Source organism: Procambarus clarkii, chromosome 17 (genome assembly GCF_040958095.1).
Source record: "Procambarus clarkii isolate CNS0578487 chromosome 17, FALCON_Pclarkii_2.0, whole genome shotgun sequence".
In the NCBI taxonomy this organism is placed as follows: Eukaryota; Metazoa; Arthropoda; class Malacostraca; order Decapoda; family Cambaridae; genus Procambarus; species Procambarus clarkii.
The window spans coordinates 36,893,916-36,912,182 of record NC_091166.1 but is presented as its reverse complement, the minus strand read 5'-3'; the positions used below and the strand labels follow the sequence as shown (position 1 = coordinate 36,912,182).

General features: G+C 43.3%; 1 protein-coding gene across 1 annotated transcript in view; it reads right to left on the bottom strand.

Annotated features, from left to right (window-relative positions):
* Nucleotides 1-18,267, bottom strand: part of LOC123772389 (protein shisa-2) — a 206,070-nt gene that overhangs the window by 181,096 nt on the left and 6,707 nt on the right. The window contains exon 2 of the mRNA XM_069325846.1: nucleotides 8,587-9,745. Coding sequence (XP_069181947.1) covers nucleotides 8,587-8,623 — 37 coding nt within the window. The 5' untranslated portion in view covers nucleotides 8,624-9,745. The remainder of the gene's footprint in view (nucleotides 1-8,586; nucleotides 9,746-18,267) is intronic.

Below are 18,267 nucleotides of genomic sequence, written 5' to 3'. Positions count from 1 at the left end.
GACCAGGCCTCCTGGTTGCTGGACTGGTCAATCAGACTGTTGAAGGCGGGCTACTCGCAACCTGACGTATGTGTCACAGCCTGGTTGATCAGGTATCCTTTGGAGGTGTTTATCGAGTTCTCTCTTGAACACTGTTAGGGGTCGGCCAGTTATGCCCCTTATGTGTAGTGGAAGTGAGCAAGATATAGATTTTAGAAGTCAGGTAAGATATAGATTTAGGAAAGACTGGGTAAATACAGGTTTGGAAACAGGGTTTTTGATCTATGGTGCAAATAACCGGATACCGTAATAGATGTAGGATAGAAGGTATTGTTTCAAGCGTAGGTTAGACATATACAAATTGAGTTTGGGTAGATAGAAATAGGAGCGGCCTCGTATGGGCCAATAGGCCTTCAGTAGTTTGATTAACTATTATTATGTCTTATGTTCGTATGTTCATATATTATGTTCTTCTGTTCTTCTGATCAAGAACAGAGGCCAAGACTTTAGGAAAGGGGAAAGAATAAATTAGCAAACACCGAATTTGTGTCTTTTGGCGCCATTTGTCAGATTGTGAAAACAACAGAAAGGAACTAATAGAAAAATATGGAATAAAGAAGGGCGGAAAGAATGAAGGAGAGAATTAAGGGAAGGAAGAAATGACAAAAGAATGAAAGCAGTTAACATACACAATACTCACTCCTACATTGTCCTTAAGAAAGTGTTTCAACAGCAATGAGCTCAAATTTAAGTTTATACAAAATAAAAAAATACGTCAATCGGGAGAAAAAGATCAGAAAACATCCTCTCATCGATATTCCTCTCGGGTAGGAAAGAGATTAACAGACACACAGAGAATTACCATAACAAAGAGCCTATTTTTACTGAAATAGGTTTCGGGAGTTCCTGAACCGTTTGGGGGGGGGGGGGGGTTCTTGAACCGCCGGCAGCGACAAGGAGATGGCAACCCAGGTACTCAGAACCGGAACTCCTAGATACGGGTATTGGAGGATTTGAAAAGGAATTTGGGTTAAAAGAGACATTTTTTTGTCTCGGTTCTCTCTCCTAGTGTTATTACAACATCCCACTTTATGCTCTACGTTCCCTCTGGTGTATAAACACCCCTAGTGTATGATCTTCATTCCCCTGGTGTATAAACACCCTATTGTATGCCCTTCCTACCCCTGTTATGTCACCTAGGCAACCCACCTAACCTATCTTCCTCATTACGCCCCCCTCCCCTATTTTCTATACATTCCCTTCATACCTACCCTTCATTTTCCCTAAACACCCTCCTCCCCCCCGGTGGGGAGCCGGTCGGCCGAGCGGACAGCACGCGGGACTTGTGATCCTGTGGTCCTGGGTTCGATCCCAGGCGCCGGCGAGAAACAATGGGCAGAGTTTCTTTCACCCTATGCCCCTGTTACCTAGCAGTAAAAAATAGGTACCTGGGTGTTAGTCAGCTGTCACGGGCTGCTTCCTGGGGGTGGAGGCCTGGTCGAGGACCGGGCCGCGGGGACACTAAAAAGCCCCGAAATCATCTCAAGATAACCTCAAGATAACCTCCCCCCCCCCTCTCCATCCACACCCAACCTATCACTCCCCCCATCCATACCCCTCACCAACCTTGACCTATCCATCAAAACCCCTATCCACACCATCACCTCCCTATCCTCCCACAGCAGCGAGGCTGAAGCACTGATTGCACCAACACACTTGATATATCAGAGGAGAGAGGCAGAGCTGCCCGGAATACTGATGGGCGGAGGCCAGTCAGTCTCGGATAGGTACTCTGTGTCACTCCTAATATAGTGTGGTGCTCTGTGTCACACCTAAGACAGGTGTGGTGGTGACAGGTGTGTCACCCCATAGACAGGTGTGGTACTCAGTGTCACCCTTAGATACGTGTATTCCCAACTTGGAGAACCCTAGATGTTCAAGACTTAAATACATTGAGAACAGGAAATGTTCAATACAGCCGCCTCCATTTTCTCTAATACACAGGCGTCTCCAAATATTCTGTAACCTCTAATAGTTCAGAAACTCTTATGTATCCCCAAATATCATAAATACAAAATATTATTTGATTTCTTAATACATAGGGGGCCTAAAATTTTCAGACATTCACAGGATATTGGGAATTTTTCAAAGAGCGTTAAACCAATAATAATCCTCATTCCCAAACATTTTGAAAACGAATTGGAGACTTATGAATACTCGAGAACCCAAAGTACTTCGGAATTTTTAATGCTCAAGGAACCCCAAATGAATTCCCCCGCCCTATTACTCAAGAAACCCAAATTTTCCCCACATCACAAACTCATGGTAAGAAATATAGTTTCTTACCATGAGTTTTTGGTAAGTTTGTGTTTGTTTTACCTACTTTAGTTCCATTAGTGTTTCTCACTGTTCCCACACATGATTTTCTCATCTCCAGGATAACAGTGAGGATATGGAACCGTGAGAGTGATGAGGAATGTGTAGAAGTCTGTCTGAGAACGTGACAGAATTCTCTCGCTGTCTCCCAAGTCATGTCTGCTATTTTCACCTCTCTGTCTATCTCTAGACGACACTCATCTTTCTCTCTCCCCCTCACATGTCATGTCTGCTGTGTTCCACACATGTCTTTCTCCCCCCCCCCCCCCTCACACACCCCTCACAGTTACTCACTGTTGCCCCCCCCCCCCCCCTAGACCTACCCATCACCTCAGTCGCGGGTGAATTAAGAAAAGTCGTCTGGGATTTTATTTTGTTTCTCTCCGGGCACTAAGCTGGTGTCAGCATCGTAGGGAACACGAGCTTCGCCGTCGATGATCTGGTCGTCGTATCTCGTAAAATTTTACAGCCGTGTCTGGCGTATTTAGTTACCCTCTTCAGCAAGATCTTCAGATGCCGGGCAGAAGCTTACGCTGTTCGTTCCTGGAGCTAGATTCAGGAAGCAGTTACGCAAGTACTTACGAACCTGTTCATGTTTTCTCAATCTTTGGCGGCTTTGTTTACAATTATTAAACAGTTAATGAACTTCGAAGCACCAGGAGGCTGTTTATAGCAATAATAACAGTTGATTGGCAAGTTTTCATGCTTGTAAACTGTTTAATAAATGTTACCAGAGCCGTCAAACATTGAGGAAAGATGTATACGTTCGTAAGTGCTTGCGTAACTGCTTCGTGAATCTGCCCCCCCTTGTTTTTTTTCCTCTCTTTTTTCCAGCCTGATGTTACAGACGAATGATGGAACAGCTTCGTTGTATAGGGCCTGAAGCAGGGAAGCCTGAAGCAGTCTTTTTTCTTAGATTATCTGCTAGGTTTATGTCGTAATTTTCTTGAAATCATCCCGGCTTCTACGCACCCCTTGAAGGCCTGCGGCACGTCATGGCTATCATCTCTCCTTATCTTGAGATGATTTTGGGGCTTAGCGTCCCCACGGCCCGGTCCTCGACCAGGCCTCCTTTTTGTTACACATCCCCAGGAAACAGTCCATAGCAGCCGCCTAACTCCCAGGTACCTATTTCCTGCTAGATGAACAGGCGTATCAGCGTGAAAGAAAATCGACCCTTTTTTCCACCTCCGCCTGGATCGAACCCGGAACCTTAGGACTACGAATCCCTAGCACTTTCTACTCAGCCGTTAGGCCCCTCAGTCAATGTGGTTTCTTTTTGTATTAAAAGGGAGCGTATGGTGAATACACTTTACCAGCGCCAGAGTGCACGGGTGTTGTATGGAAACCCGTGGATTGGCTTCAGTATAGAAGCCTCCATAATTTCCTTTGGATTCAGTGGAATCCCATGATGAATAACTTACAGCATGCCATGGTTCAGGGGCTACGTTGCGCTGCTGGGAGTACCCCAAAACCACAGGTTCAAGTCACCTCATTGCTCCAATTGAATTTCTCAATAATAATAATAATTATGATAATTTATTAAATAATAATAATAATAATCCTCATATTTTTCATTTAATTTCTAAATTTTCTCCTCGACCTCTCAGGAACACTAAGTAATAATAGGTTGACGGCCCGTCAACTTTGCGTAGGTCAGCCGTAGGGAGCCACTTAATATTTCCCGTTCAACTCCCTCATTCCTACAATTTCTAAGGATCTCGGAGGCGGGGGAAAGGGACGCGGCGGCTCCTTCTCGGTTCCTCTGCCCATTATCCTGCTTTATTCCCTCTGACAGCCGAAGGAAAATGGGGAGCAGGATCCTATTTTAGTGCTCGCTTCCCTTCCCATTACGACACCTTGTGAAAGCCGCTGGGACACTCAGATGACGGTGGGAGGGGTGAGGGAGGGAGGGGAGAAAAGTAGGGAGAAAGAGGGAGGACAAGAGTAGGTACATGGAAAAAGGGATAAAGGGGAGAACGAATGAATGGGAGGAAGCGAGAGAGAGAGAGAGAGAGAGAGAGAGAGAGAGAGAGAGAGAGAGAGAGAGAGCAGAGAGAAAGACATATGACTAGAACAAGAAAGAGAGAGCACATCACATGGGGATAAACTCACACAGTCACAAAGACAACATCTTAGCAGAAGAGAAAGCAATTCAGATGCCGGACGAGAGAAGAGGTCGCAATATGGAACATTGAAGCGGCAAATGCTATTTTCTCGCTAAGTTCCTTTCTCTCTCTCTCTCTCTCTCTCTCTCTCTCTCTCTCTCTCTCTCTCTCTCTCTCTCTCTCTCTCTCTCTCTCTCTCTCTCTCTCTCTCTCTCTCTCTCTCTCATTTTACTAGTTCTTCATCTTAAATGCTCCTGTACCTTTCCCACATTCACATCTTTTTCCTACCATCCCTCTCCTGTAACCCTTCCTTCCTCTTCCTTCCTCTTCCTTCAATTATTCCTCATTCCTTACGTTCTTTATGTTTGCCTTCGTTCTTCCCTCAAATCATTCTCTCTCCCCATGCTTCCTAACCTCCGTCCCTCCCTCTTCCCTCCGTCGGTTATTCCTGCAACCTTTCCTTCTCCTCCGTCTCCCTCCTTCCGTAATTTATCACCGCTTCCCCTCTACCCATCACGGCGTGTGATGCGAAGCCTGAAGAAGCACACGAGGCGGAGGTATTAACTGAAGAATTGGATTTTTTGGTTCCTGCCTCGCAATTCTTCTACCAGGGATTGGCCTAGATTGGGGGAAGGGGCACAGGACGAAGGACCTAGGGCACAGGACGAAGGGTCTAGGGCACAGGACGAAGGGTCTAGGGCACAGGACGAAGGGTCTAGGGCACAGGACGAAGGGTCTAGGGCACAGGACGAAGGGTCTAGGGCACAGGACGAAGGGTCTAGGGCACAGGACGAAGGACCTAGGGCACAGGACGAAGGGTCTAGGGCACAGGACGAAGGGTCTAGGGCATAGGACGAAGGGTCTAGGGCACAGGACGAAGGGTCTAGGGCACAGAACTAAGGGCCTAAGGCACAGGACGAAGGGTCTAGGGCACAGGACGAAGGACCTAGGGCACAGGACGAAGGGTCTAGGGCACAGGACGAAGGACCTAGGGCACAGGACGAAGGGTCTAGGGCACAGGACGAAGGACCTAGGGCACAGGACGAAGGGTCTAGGGCACAGGACGAAGGACCTAGGGCACAGGACGAAGGGTCTAGGGCACAGGACGAAGGACCTAGGGCACAGGACGAAGGGTCTAGGGCACAGGACGAAGGACCTAGGGCACAGGACGAAGGGTCTAGGGCACAGAACTAAGGGCCTAAGGCATAGGACGAAGGGTCTAGGGCACAGGACGAAGGGTCTAGGGCACAGGACGAAGGGTCTAGGGCACAGGACGAAGCTACTCTAGACTATATGAAGGGGGAAGTACAGTGTGTCAAAAAGCTAGCTACGTGATGCTAAAAGTTCCCATCTCGCAGGATGGTTTGTCATAGAGGCATGTGATCAGTAGTCTGCACTGGACGCGTGGTGATGGTTGTGATGGTGGTGGTTGTGGGGGTAATGGTTGTGGTGGTGGTGCTGGTTGGGGGTGTTGGTGGTATGGGGTGGTGGTCGTCCTGTGTATACAAAGCGTTGGAGGGTTATACAGAAGAGGAAGAATGATGAGTAAGTATGGCACTGATCGGGGATACTACAGTGAGGTGGAATTAACATTAACTTTATTATTAACCTACATATTAACTTATAACATTACATATAACCTACATATAACCTATAACATTCACCTAGCATTTACTAGGACTCTAATTAACACCTTTCTTAAACACATCGTTCATCAACAAATCAAATAATTGAAAACCATCCCTTCGACCTTCCTTCAATTTCTAATGAAAGACAGCGGGGACATGTCTGTAAAAAAAAAAATCCTTATTCAGACTCCTCAATAGCCCAGTCGAAAGAGTTCCGACCTCACACAGGCTTAGGGTCCAGGGTTCGAGTCTCCTAGAACCCGCGTGAACGGAAAGTCTGTACAAACGAAGCTGTTATGTCAGCATACACAAAAGACTTGTAGGAGGAAATAAAGTAAATTACACCCATTTAAACCTCAGTTTCTGGACTCTTTATGTGGCTTTGTAATCTGGTCCACTACCACCCACGGGATGAGTATGGGGTCCACTACCACCCACAGGATGAGTATGGGGTGCACTACCACCCACAGGATGAGTATGGGGTCCACTACCGCCCACAGGATGAGTATGAGGTCCACTACCGCCCACAGGATGAGTATGGGGTCCACTACCGCCCACAGGATGAGTATGGGGTCCACTACTACCCACAGGATGAGTATGGGGTCCACTACCGCCCACAGGATGAGTATGGGGTCCACTACCACCCACAGGATGAGTATGGGGTCCACTACCACCCACAGGATGTGTTTAGGGGTCCACTACCGCCCACGGGATGAGTATGGGGTCCACTACCGCCCACGGGATGAGTATGGGGTCCACTACCGCCCACGGGATGAGTATGGGGTCCACTACCACCCACAGGATGAGTATGGGGTCCACTACCGCCCACAGGATGAGTATGGGGTCCACTACCGCCCACGGGATGAGTATGGGGTCCACTACCGCCCACGGGATGAGTATGGGGTCCACTACCGCCCACGGGATGAGTATGGGGTCCACTACCGCCCACAGGATGAGTATGAGGGGTCATAAAATATATAAACAAAATCAATTTAAATCAGACCTAAGAAGAGGGAGAAATAGAGACGGATTTAGCAAGTCATGAAGGTCCACGCAGGCTCCAGGATGGTCTAGCTTTACAACCTTCCAGGGTTGTTAACAACCTTCCAGGGTTGTTAACAACCTCCAGGGTTGTTAACAACCTCCAGGGTTGTTAACAACCTCCCAGGGTTGTTAACAACCTTCCAGGGTTGTTAACAACCTTCCAGGGTTGTTAACAACCTCCAGGGTTGTTAACAACCTCCAGGGTTGTTAACAACCTCCCAGGGTTGTTAACAACCTTCCAGGGTTGTTAACAACCTTCCAGGGTTGTTAACAACCTTCCAGGGTTGTTAACAACCTCCAGGGTTGTTAACAACCTTCCAGGGTTGTTAACAACCTTCCAGGGTTGTTAACAACCTCCAGGGTTGTTAACAACCTTCCAGGGTTGTTAACAACCTCCCAGGGTTGTTAACAACCTCCCAGGGTTGTTAACAACCTCCCAGGGTTGTTAACAACTTCCCAGGGTTGTTAACAACCTTCCAGGGTTGTTAACAACCTCCAGGGTTGTTAACAACCTTCCAGGGTTGTTAACAACCTCCCAGGGTTGTTAACAACCTCCCAGGGTTGTTAACAACCTTCCAGGGTTGTTAACAACCTCCCAGGGTTGTTAACAACCTTCCAGGGTTGTTAACAACCTCCCAGGGTTGTTAACAACCTTCCAGGGTTGTTAACAACCTCCCAGGGTTGTTAACAACCTCCCAGGGTTGTTAACAACCTTCCAGGGTTGTAAACATCCTCCCAGGGTTGTTAACAACCTCCCAGGGTTGTTAACAACCTCCCAGGGTTGTTAACAACCTTCCAGGGTTGTTAACAACCTTCCAGGGTTGTTAACAACCTTCCAGGGTTGTTAACAACCTTCCAGGGTTGTTAACAACCTTCCAGGGTTGTTAACAACCTTCCAGGGTTGTTAACAACCTTCCAGGGTTGTTAACAACCTTCCAGGGTTGTTAACAACCTCCCAGGGTTGATAACAACTTTCTAGGTTGTTAAACTTGGCTGTCTCAGTCACCAGAGTCTTAAGAGACAGAGTAGGAACGCCTGTGCTGCTGCTCATTTGCCTCATAAAGCTGCTTACTCATATATTTGCTCACTCATTTAGCTGCCTGGTCATACAGCTACTCACTCACACAGCTTCACATTGACCCCCCAGTCAGTCCTCATAAACAATAGAAAATTACTTAATAATCCAGCCGCACAGCTATCTGCCCCCCTGATAGATTGTAAATAGATCTTTCCCCCCCCTGATAGTTTCTGAATAGATATTCATCCCCCCTCGTGATAGTTTCTAAATAGATCTTTCCCCCCTTAATAGTTTCTGAATAGATATGTGTCCCCAGATAGTTTATGATAGATAGTTTGCGTTTAAGTGAAAACTGCTTTATACTCACGACTCACAACTAATCATGTACAAGCAGTTCACAAGCACATATCAGTAGTTACATATTACAGCCTACCTTGGTGGTCCTCGTGCATGGGCATAGGCAATGCCATGGTGATGGTTCGAGGCGAATGGGGTTCGAACTCTTGACAGGAGGTAGTTGATGCTGGTCCGAGAGACTGTTATTAAGTTTCCTCTTCAATAAGTACATAAACGACAGAGCTAAACGACTTGTCTCAGCCGGAAGTGTGTGTGTGTGTCTTGGCTTGTTTCTTTACCCGGAAAGGAGTTTAGTTCTACATCTGCTATACGTCATTTTGATGTGTGTTTACTGAGTGCATTTCAACACGTTCTGCAATGGCTCATTTGCATGTTCAAGACCCGCTTGAATACCCTGGACTCTAGGAGAGAGAGTCCACGAGGGAAGAGTCCACGAGGGTGCCAGAGAGTGTCAGTGTCTCAAGGTGGCACTAGGCACCTAAGCATCACTACTGTCTTGGGCACATATACCGCTCTCACCAGCACCCAAAAAAACACACTAGCACATATACACACACGGAAAGAGAGGAAATATTTAAGGTATGTCTACCTTGCTTTTCTCATTCATTTTATTAAAACAATTTTTTTAACTTTCTCTCAAAATTAACTAAAAAAAAGGAACATAATGAATGAAGATGGAGTGATAAAGAAGGTCAGAAGGCGGAAGAAAAAATTATTATTATTGTAGATTGTCAAAATGTATGGAGAAGTTTGTTAAATCTCAGTAATTCAGAGAGAGAAGAATTGACGTCAAGCCATAAGTAAGACAAGACGCTCTTCTACTGTAAGAGAGTAAATGATGTCTCCTTCGTAGTGGAGAAAGTCTCTTCTGTGATCCCCACATTCCTCTCTTCTCTCTAACACTAAATGGCGTTCCTCATACATTACAAATGTTGACTCAGGGCTAATTTTACTCTGAAATGAGTTTCTCCTTTTTTTTTTACATCTGATTTCAATTCTTTTCAATATATTTTTTTCTTTTCATCTTCTATTTTAATTTAATGTTTGTGTACTGTTGTCAGTTTTTTCTGTTACTTTGATGTGTTGATGTCACTTTTCTGTTACTTTGATTTGTTGATGTCACTTTTCTGTTACTTTGATTTGTTGATGTCACTTTTCTGTTACTTTGATTTCTTGATGTCACTTTTCTGTTACTTTGATTTGTTGATGTCACTTGCTGTCCCGTTTTGTTCCACCTGTGAAAGAAAAAAAAAATCTAGTTAATATTTTGGATACATGTAGATATTAGGAGTAACAGACCTCAAAGCCTAGTATTAATAACAGTTGTATTAATAACTCAATACAACAAACTCTGCTTAAATAGGCACAACAAATGTATTATCGAATTGAATTATTACTATTTTCAGTGCCTGGTCAAAGAGAGATAAAGACAGTTAATACATAATTGACTATTGATTGCCTCACGAAAATTTGTCGACAAGGACATATTTTAGTGTTTCAAGCTCTACCAAACAGGCAGCGAATCAGCTTCGTTCGACGTTGAAGGTTAATCAACGATTGGAAAAGATGAGGTATATGGAAAGGTTTCTAGTCACTGGTTACCTCAAGGGCTTTCCTGACCAGGACCCGGATTCACGAAGCAGTTGCGCAAGCACTTACGAACCTGTCTATCTTTTTTCAATCTTTGGCGGCTTTGTTTACAATTATTAAACAGTTAATGAGCTCCGCAGCACCAGGAGGCTGTTTTTAACAATAACAACAGTTTATTGGCAAGTTTTCATGCTTGTAAACTGTTAAATAAATGTAACCAAAGCCGCCAAAGATTGAGGAAAGATGTACACGTTCGTAAGTACTTGCGTAACTGGTTCGTGAATCTGGGCCGCTGGGTGTGGGAGCTACAGGTCTATCTGACTTGTAGATCAGATACTCCAACCTCTCTTGTTTTTATTGGAACTCCTGATCCAGTGCCTGGAGCTATATATATGTGTGTATATATATATATAATATATATATATATATATATATATATATATATATATATATATATATATATATATATATATATATATATATATATATATATATATATATATATAATGTGTGTGTCCCCCCCATCCCTAGGTAACCCCTCAATTCGTTCCCCTCAACCCCACACCCTAGGCCTTCCCCCTCTCTCAATTTGCAGTTGATCTTGGCCACCCTGCTTTTCCCTTTGCCACTAAAGGGAATTATGAGAGAAAAAGAGACAGAGAGAGAGAGAGAGACAGACAGACAGACAGATCCCTCACACTGGAGGCCGTAACCATAATACAGCAACCATGCAACACCACAGAAATCAAATAACAATAATCTCTTCGGCCGTAGCAGCGCTCCGTGCTTCACAGTCCCACCATTCTAAACACTTGGCCCACTGTTGTCCTGCCTCACCACCCCATGTGTCCCCCTGCCAGTCTAAGCACCCACACCCACACACACCCACACCAACACACACACCCACACCCACACACACACACACACACACCCACACCAACACACACCCACACCCACACACACACACACCCACACCCACACACACACCCACACACACCCACACCAACACACACCCACACCCACACGCACCAACACACACACACACCCACACACACACACACACACACACACACACACACACACACACACACACACACACACACACACCCACACACACACACACACACACTAAATAATGTTAAACTGACGGGCGGACAAAAGCATGAATGCGATCTCGGAGTGAGAGAAAAGAGGAAGTGTTTACAGTGGGAGGAGCAGATGACTGGGAGGTGTTTAGACTGGGAGCTCCCAGATGACTGGGAGGTGTTTAAACAGGTGTCTGCATAGAGTGGGTTTTGCTCTCTCTTGAGAGGTCGTCTCCTCCTTTCCTGTTTCTCTCATCGTGTTTGAATGTTTAGTCTCAACTTTTTGCCTTAATCTCTGTTTGCAATTCCTGTCTTGCCTTCTTAGAGGCCGCAAGTTGAAGATTATATATATATATATATATATATATATATATATATATATATATATATATATATATATATATATATATATATATCCTGTGTATATCCTACACAGATACATATCTGCTTCTCCCTTCCATGTACCCTGGTGAGGTACTGACCACTATAACAATGATCATCATTCTCTCAGCTGGCTTCAGGGGTCGCAAAGTTCACCATCTCCCCCTTCCCCCACCCCCCCTTCCTTCCCTCTCTATTGTATGCCTTCTCTCTATCTCCCTCACTCCTCCCTCTCTGTTGACCTCTATTTGGTCGTAAGAATCTGCGTATCTGATAATTGTTCTCCTTAAGCAATCCTTACGTATATTATATATCATTATCATCACTTTCAAGCTGTTCATCATCTTCAGCATATTCTTAATTTTTCGCGTTCAACAGTGTGCAATGTATGCTCGTCTTAACACTCAAACGCATGTCAGCATTCATACACATCTCAGCATTCATACACATCTCAGCATTCATACACATCTCAGCATTCATGCACATCTCAGCATTCATACACATCTCAGCATACATGCACATTGGAACGAATGTTTTCACTGCCATAATCCCTCTAAATCGCCAAATTCTTGAGATAAATGACATCTACTTTTTAGAAATATTCTTTAAAACACAAAGATATAAAAACACAGCGCCTGGAGTAAAGTGTGGAAAGAGCTTTCCTCTTTATTTAACGCAGATTGTGCCGTTTGGACGGTGCTTTAATCGTGTATTTTGTCTGTATAATGGACTGAAACGGTGTATAGCCAAAGCGCACCACGTAAATTAACCATATAACCAATAAAGTTGTAAAAGCCCCTCCCTTAATGTGGCCTAACCAATCACAGCCTTTCCAAACTCTCTGTCTCCACTCTCAAGCTCTCTTACACCATTCTAGGCGTCCTTCTAATGCCTTGAGTGACAAGAGTTTATGAATACTATGCAGACGAGGAGTCACAATAACGTGACTGGAATATGTTGACCAGACCACACACTAGAAAGTGAAGGGACGACGACGTTTCGGTCCGTCCTGGACCATTCTCAAGTCGATTGTGAATACTAGTATTCCTTGGTCTGTCAATGATCATCTGCCTCTTGACAGATGACAAAGGATTAGCGATGAGGGGTCACCTAATCACCGGAACACCTTCAGAATGAGTCCTAATATGGGGGGAGTCCTAGCACAATACCTACAAGTATCTGCTGGTAAAATAGAGAATTTATAGGGGCCCCTGTTACACAGCAACAGGAAAAGAACAATGTGTAACAGTTCCAGGACAGCCTGCAAGAAGACCAGGACAACGTACAAGACTACCAGGACAATCTATAAGAATTATCCACCAAGTGGCTGCTAGTGTTCAATCCGAGAAGTGCAAAGTGATGGGAATAAGTGCCAAGGGAAACAAACCAAGGCACTGTACTACTGACAGGCAAGCAACCAAAGAAATGAAAGTTGATATCTTTCCTGATTGATATCCTGACGAACACAAATCCTATGGGAAAATAACTTAGGCAGGAACATTAAGAAAGGGAAATAAAACAGAGAAGCCTATAGAACCTATAGAGGCATATATATATATATATATATATATATATATATATATATATATATATATATATATATATATATATATATATATATATATATATATATATATATAGGCCTCTCGGTAGGAATGGAATAGGCTGAACCTGCTCCTCTTCCCTGATCTCAAAAGTAATCTTCCCATAACTTTCCAATCATCCCCCCATTCTTTACCCCCCGATCCCCCGTCCCATCCCTAATCCTTATTCTGATCCCCTTTCAAATGCTATATAGTCGTAATGGCTTGATGCATTCTCCTTATCATTCCCTTCCCCCTCACTCTCCACCCCTCACTCTCTACCCCTCACCTCGCCTCTCTCCTCCCTCCTGGTGCCTCGAACGATGAGCCATGACGATGAAAAGTTGATGAATGTACAAAACTTTGAGAATAAAAAATAAATTAACTCATGGCATCGCCTCCACCTTGGCGCTGACAGCAGGAACAGAAAACGGGGACTGCGATATTCTTTCGTTAGCCATTGTTTCGTTAAACCATTCCTTCGTTAGCTATTTTGTCATTAACTATTGCTTCGTTAGCTGTTTCTTGTATGACTAATGATTCGTTATCTCTATTGGTTCGTTAACTAATGCCTCGTTAACTATTGCTTCGTTAACTGCTGTTTTGACAACTACTGCTGTCTTAACTATTTTCCTCGATAACTAAGTTACCCGTCAATTATTTCTTTTATTTAATGCTTCCTTCGTTTTGGGATTTTTTTTATTCAATTTTAATTATTTTTTTCAAAATATTTTGATGGCTGGAAATACCAAGAATTGTAGAGAATGACTTAATGCATTATCATGAAGAGAATAGATTTCAAAAGTCAATTTTAAAATTAAAATTTAAAAATAGATTTTAATACTAGAGTTTAAAATGAAATTTTAAATTTAGATATTAAAAGTAGATTTTTAAAATTAATTCTAATTTAATTTAATCTAATTTAATTTTTCTAATTAAATTCGCATTTAAAAATGTGAATATAAAAGTGGATCTTAAAATTTGTTTTTAAGATTCTTATTTTAAAAGCAGATACTATAAGTAATTTTAAAAATAGATTTTATAAGTAATTTTAAAAATAGATTTTATAAGTAATGTTAAAAATAGATTTTATAAGTAATGTTAAGAGTAGATTCTAATAGAAAATTTTAAAAGTAGTTTTAGTAGAAGATTTGAAAATTTTAAAAGTCAATTTTAAAAGTTGATTTTAGTAATAAAATTCAATAATAGATTTTAAAAGTCAAGTATCGCTTGGAAGACCTTTGCAAGCCTCGTGTCTTTCACTAATAAAGACTAGTGCTTTCTTAGTATTCCTCTACAAATTTATTTATTGAATGTTACAGGTTGCAAAATATTTTAAATTAAAATCAGCTATTATTTAATTATAATTAATACAGTTGTTAATTATAACACGACTGTCTAATTGTTTGACGATATTGTGGCTTAATTGATTGTGTAGGGCGCCTGACAGCTTGGTGGACATCGCTTCGGATTCGTAGTCCTGAGGTTCCGGGTTCGATCCCCGGTGGAGGAGACAAATGGGCAAAATGTTTCTTTCACTCTGATGCCACCTGTTCACCTAGCAGTAAATAGGTACCTGGGAGTTAGACAGCAGCTACGGGCTGCTTCCTGGAGATGTGTAACAAAAAGGAGGCCTGGTCGAGAACCGGGCCTCGGGGACGCTAAGCCCCGAAATCATCTCAAGATAACCTCAAGATGGGATAAGAGTAAATAGCATAGATAGTACCAACCTACTCCTACTAGGTGGAGTAGATTGGTATATAAATGAGGAACTAGTACGCACAGAGCTCTTAAAACTCCAGTCACTGATCGCATGACAATGAAAAGCAAATACAAAGTTCAATTTCGACCAACAGGAGGCTGAGAAACAGGCCGTCAACAAGGCGACAGTTGGGACAGCATGTCGTCAAACAAGTGCCGGAGTACGAAGCCTAAGCCCTCTAATTGTTGTCTTTACTACCTATCCTCGCCCTTCTGGCAGCACTCGGGAAGGTCGGAAGTCGCTTGGTAGGGTTTCCCAAGGACGACACCCCACCCCACCCCAACATCTCCACGTTGCCTAAACTCCCGCCAGAGAGTCGCTCTGCCCCGGCTGTGTCATATGCCGGCGTACGCCCTCGTCCTCACACACCCTCGCTCCTCGACCGGAAAATGCTGTTTAATTAATTAATTACTGTGACATGAATTACTTGACTCATAATTTATTTGGAGATTTGATTGATTGATGAGATGTTATGGGCCACTTTTACTCCGTCCATTTCTGCCTGCCCTCCTTTACTCCACTCTTTCACCCTCTCCATTCTCTTCCATCCCGCCCTCTTCTTCCATCCCACCTTAACTCCCCTTCCCAAGAGGGTACTGCTGGGGAGGAAGACAGAGTGACAAAGCTTTGCCGAGAGATTACTGGCGGGGCTGGCATTGCTGACCAATTTGGCAGAGAGGGAGGCTTGATCCCAGTCTCCTAGACGTTGCCTCCACACTACTCTCTCTCTCTCTCTCTCTCTCTCTCTCTCTCTCTCTCTCTCTCTCTCTCTCTCTCTCTCTCTCTCTCTCTCTCTCTCTCTCTGGAGAACTACTACCACATTGACTCATCACTTCAACTATTATAAATATCTAATTATCTAATCTGCCTCAATAACCACCACTCTACCAGCCAACAATCATTCACCAGCGCTACCACAATAACAACCACCTTCTTATTCTCACTTAACTATCACTCTCAACAATCGTCCCTGTCAACAGTAGATGATATCTTAAGGTTTCGAATTGCTTTGTAATACTTTGTTATCACGTACACCAGCCCCGATTGGCGTTCTGCAGCAGATGGGGCGACTGGGGGTTGGGGGGGGGGAGGGGAGCTCACCATTGATTTTCAACGAGTGCAATTTAAAGTCTTAGTATTAGCATGCTGTGTTTCAGTTTCGAAGTTCCCGTTCATAGAGTTCGAACTCCTGTCACTATCCTCTTCACTGCCACTCTGACCGATCTTATAACGGCTTTGGTTACATTTATTAAACAGTTTACAAGCATGAAAACTTCCCAATCAGCTGTTGTTATTGTTATAAACAGCCTCCTGGTGCTTCGGAGCTCATTAACTGTTTAATAATGGTAAACAAAGCCGCCAAAGTTTGAGAAAAGATGTACAGGTTCGTAAGTACTTGCGTAACTGCTTCGTGAATCTGACCCCAGGTTCGTAAGTACATGCGTAACTTCTTCGTGAATCTGACCCCAGGTTCGTAAGTACATGCGTAACTGCTTCGTGAATCTGACCCCAGTATCCTGCAGGCCATCCTTCTAAGATTTTCCAGCGGCCCAGCCTCCCTACACGTTCCGCAAGATAACCCCCAGACTTAATGTCTAAACTTTAGGGACTCTGGCTCCCATAACACACAGCCCCTCAGCCCGTCCTCCTAAGGTTTCCCCCAACGGCAAGAAACTGTCGTACTAAAATGCCAATAACCCAACCAACCAGAGGACCCAAAACAGAAAACGGGACAATGGGCCAACTTCTCGAGAGCCGCTGGTATTTTATCTAGTTTGGCCTTTAGCCTTAGGTAGAGTATATACGTCATTTTATATATATATATATATATATATATATATATATATATATATATATATATATATATATATATATATATATATATATATATATATCACATTGCAACGCTCTATGCAGATTTAATATACCATTAGAGCCGCTCTTCCGGGTTTCAACTGCAAGATTTATGGTAACTTAATTCCACTAACTTAAGTTTCTGAACCTTTCACAAAAATCACTTCCATCTTGATCCTGCGACTTCTAGACAAGCGCCATTGCAACCTTATTTATGTGGTATTCCCTTGTTGCAGAACACATAACACTTCAACACTTCATATTAATATTGAACACTTCAATGTTCAATATTAATTGCATCTCTGGGGCAATTCCACCTTTCATCAGGCAATTAGTTGCTGTTTAAGGATCCTTCCAAATTCCTTGACGCTCGTTAGGGCTTATCTAAGATGACAGATATAAAGATGCCAGAGAATAAAAGAGAATGTGAGAGAGGGAGGGAAGACAGCTATCACTGGGAAAGCGCCCAGACATTACGACTATATAGCACTTGGAAGGGGGTCAGGATAAGGATGTGGGATGGGACGGGGGTGAAGGAATGGTGCCCAACCACTTGTGGACGGTCGGGGATTGAACGGCGACCTGCATGAAGTGAGACAGTTGTTCTACCGTCGAGCCAAAGTGTATGGACCGAGAGAGAGAGAGAGAGAGAGAGAGAGAGAGAGAGAGAGAGAGAGAGAGAGAGAGAGAGAGAGAGAGAGAGAGAGATAGAGAGAGAGAGAGAGAGAGAGAGAGAGAGGGAGAGAGAAACTGAAACTGATAACCTTTAAAACTATTAAAAGCATATATTTAAATTATCTTGGGGTACGTAAATATTTGCATTTGAGAAGAGTGAAACCGTATTTCAAATTACTGAACCAATCACGTTGTTTAACAAATTAATATATTATTATCTAAATGTAATATTTCAAGATAGGGATATTTGTGGATATGGCATAATATGGACAGGCTTGCATTTCATGTTAATATTTCAGTTAATATAGTCTCAAACGTACAGGTAATTTCAATAAACTAATAACACACACACACACACACACACACACACACACACACACACACACACACACACACACACACACACACACACACACACATACACACACACATACACAAACATACAAAACATGTATTGTTTGTGTATGTGTGCAACAGCCTAGAAGAACCACCCACTCCCATACTTTAGCTCATAATAATATGTAATAAAAGGGGTCACTTCATACACAAATTAAAGTCCAGATTCGACAATTTGAAAAGTCAGGCAAACTAAGTTATAACGCGTGAAGTACTTGTACATCTGAGACCAGATTCACGAAGCAGTTACGCATGCACTTACGAACCTATACATCTTTTCTCAAACTTTGGTGCCTTTGTTTACAATTATCTAAAAGTTAGTGAGTTCCGAAGCCCCAGGAGGCTGTTTATAACAATAACAACAGTTGATTGGCAAGTTTTCATGCTTGTAAACTGTTTAATAAATGTAACCAAAGTCGCCAAAGATTGAG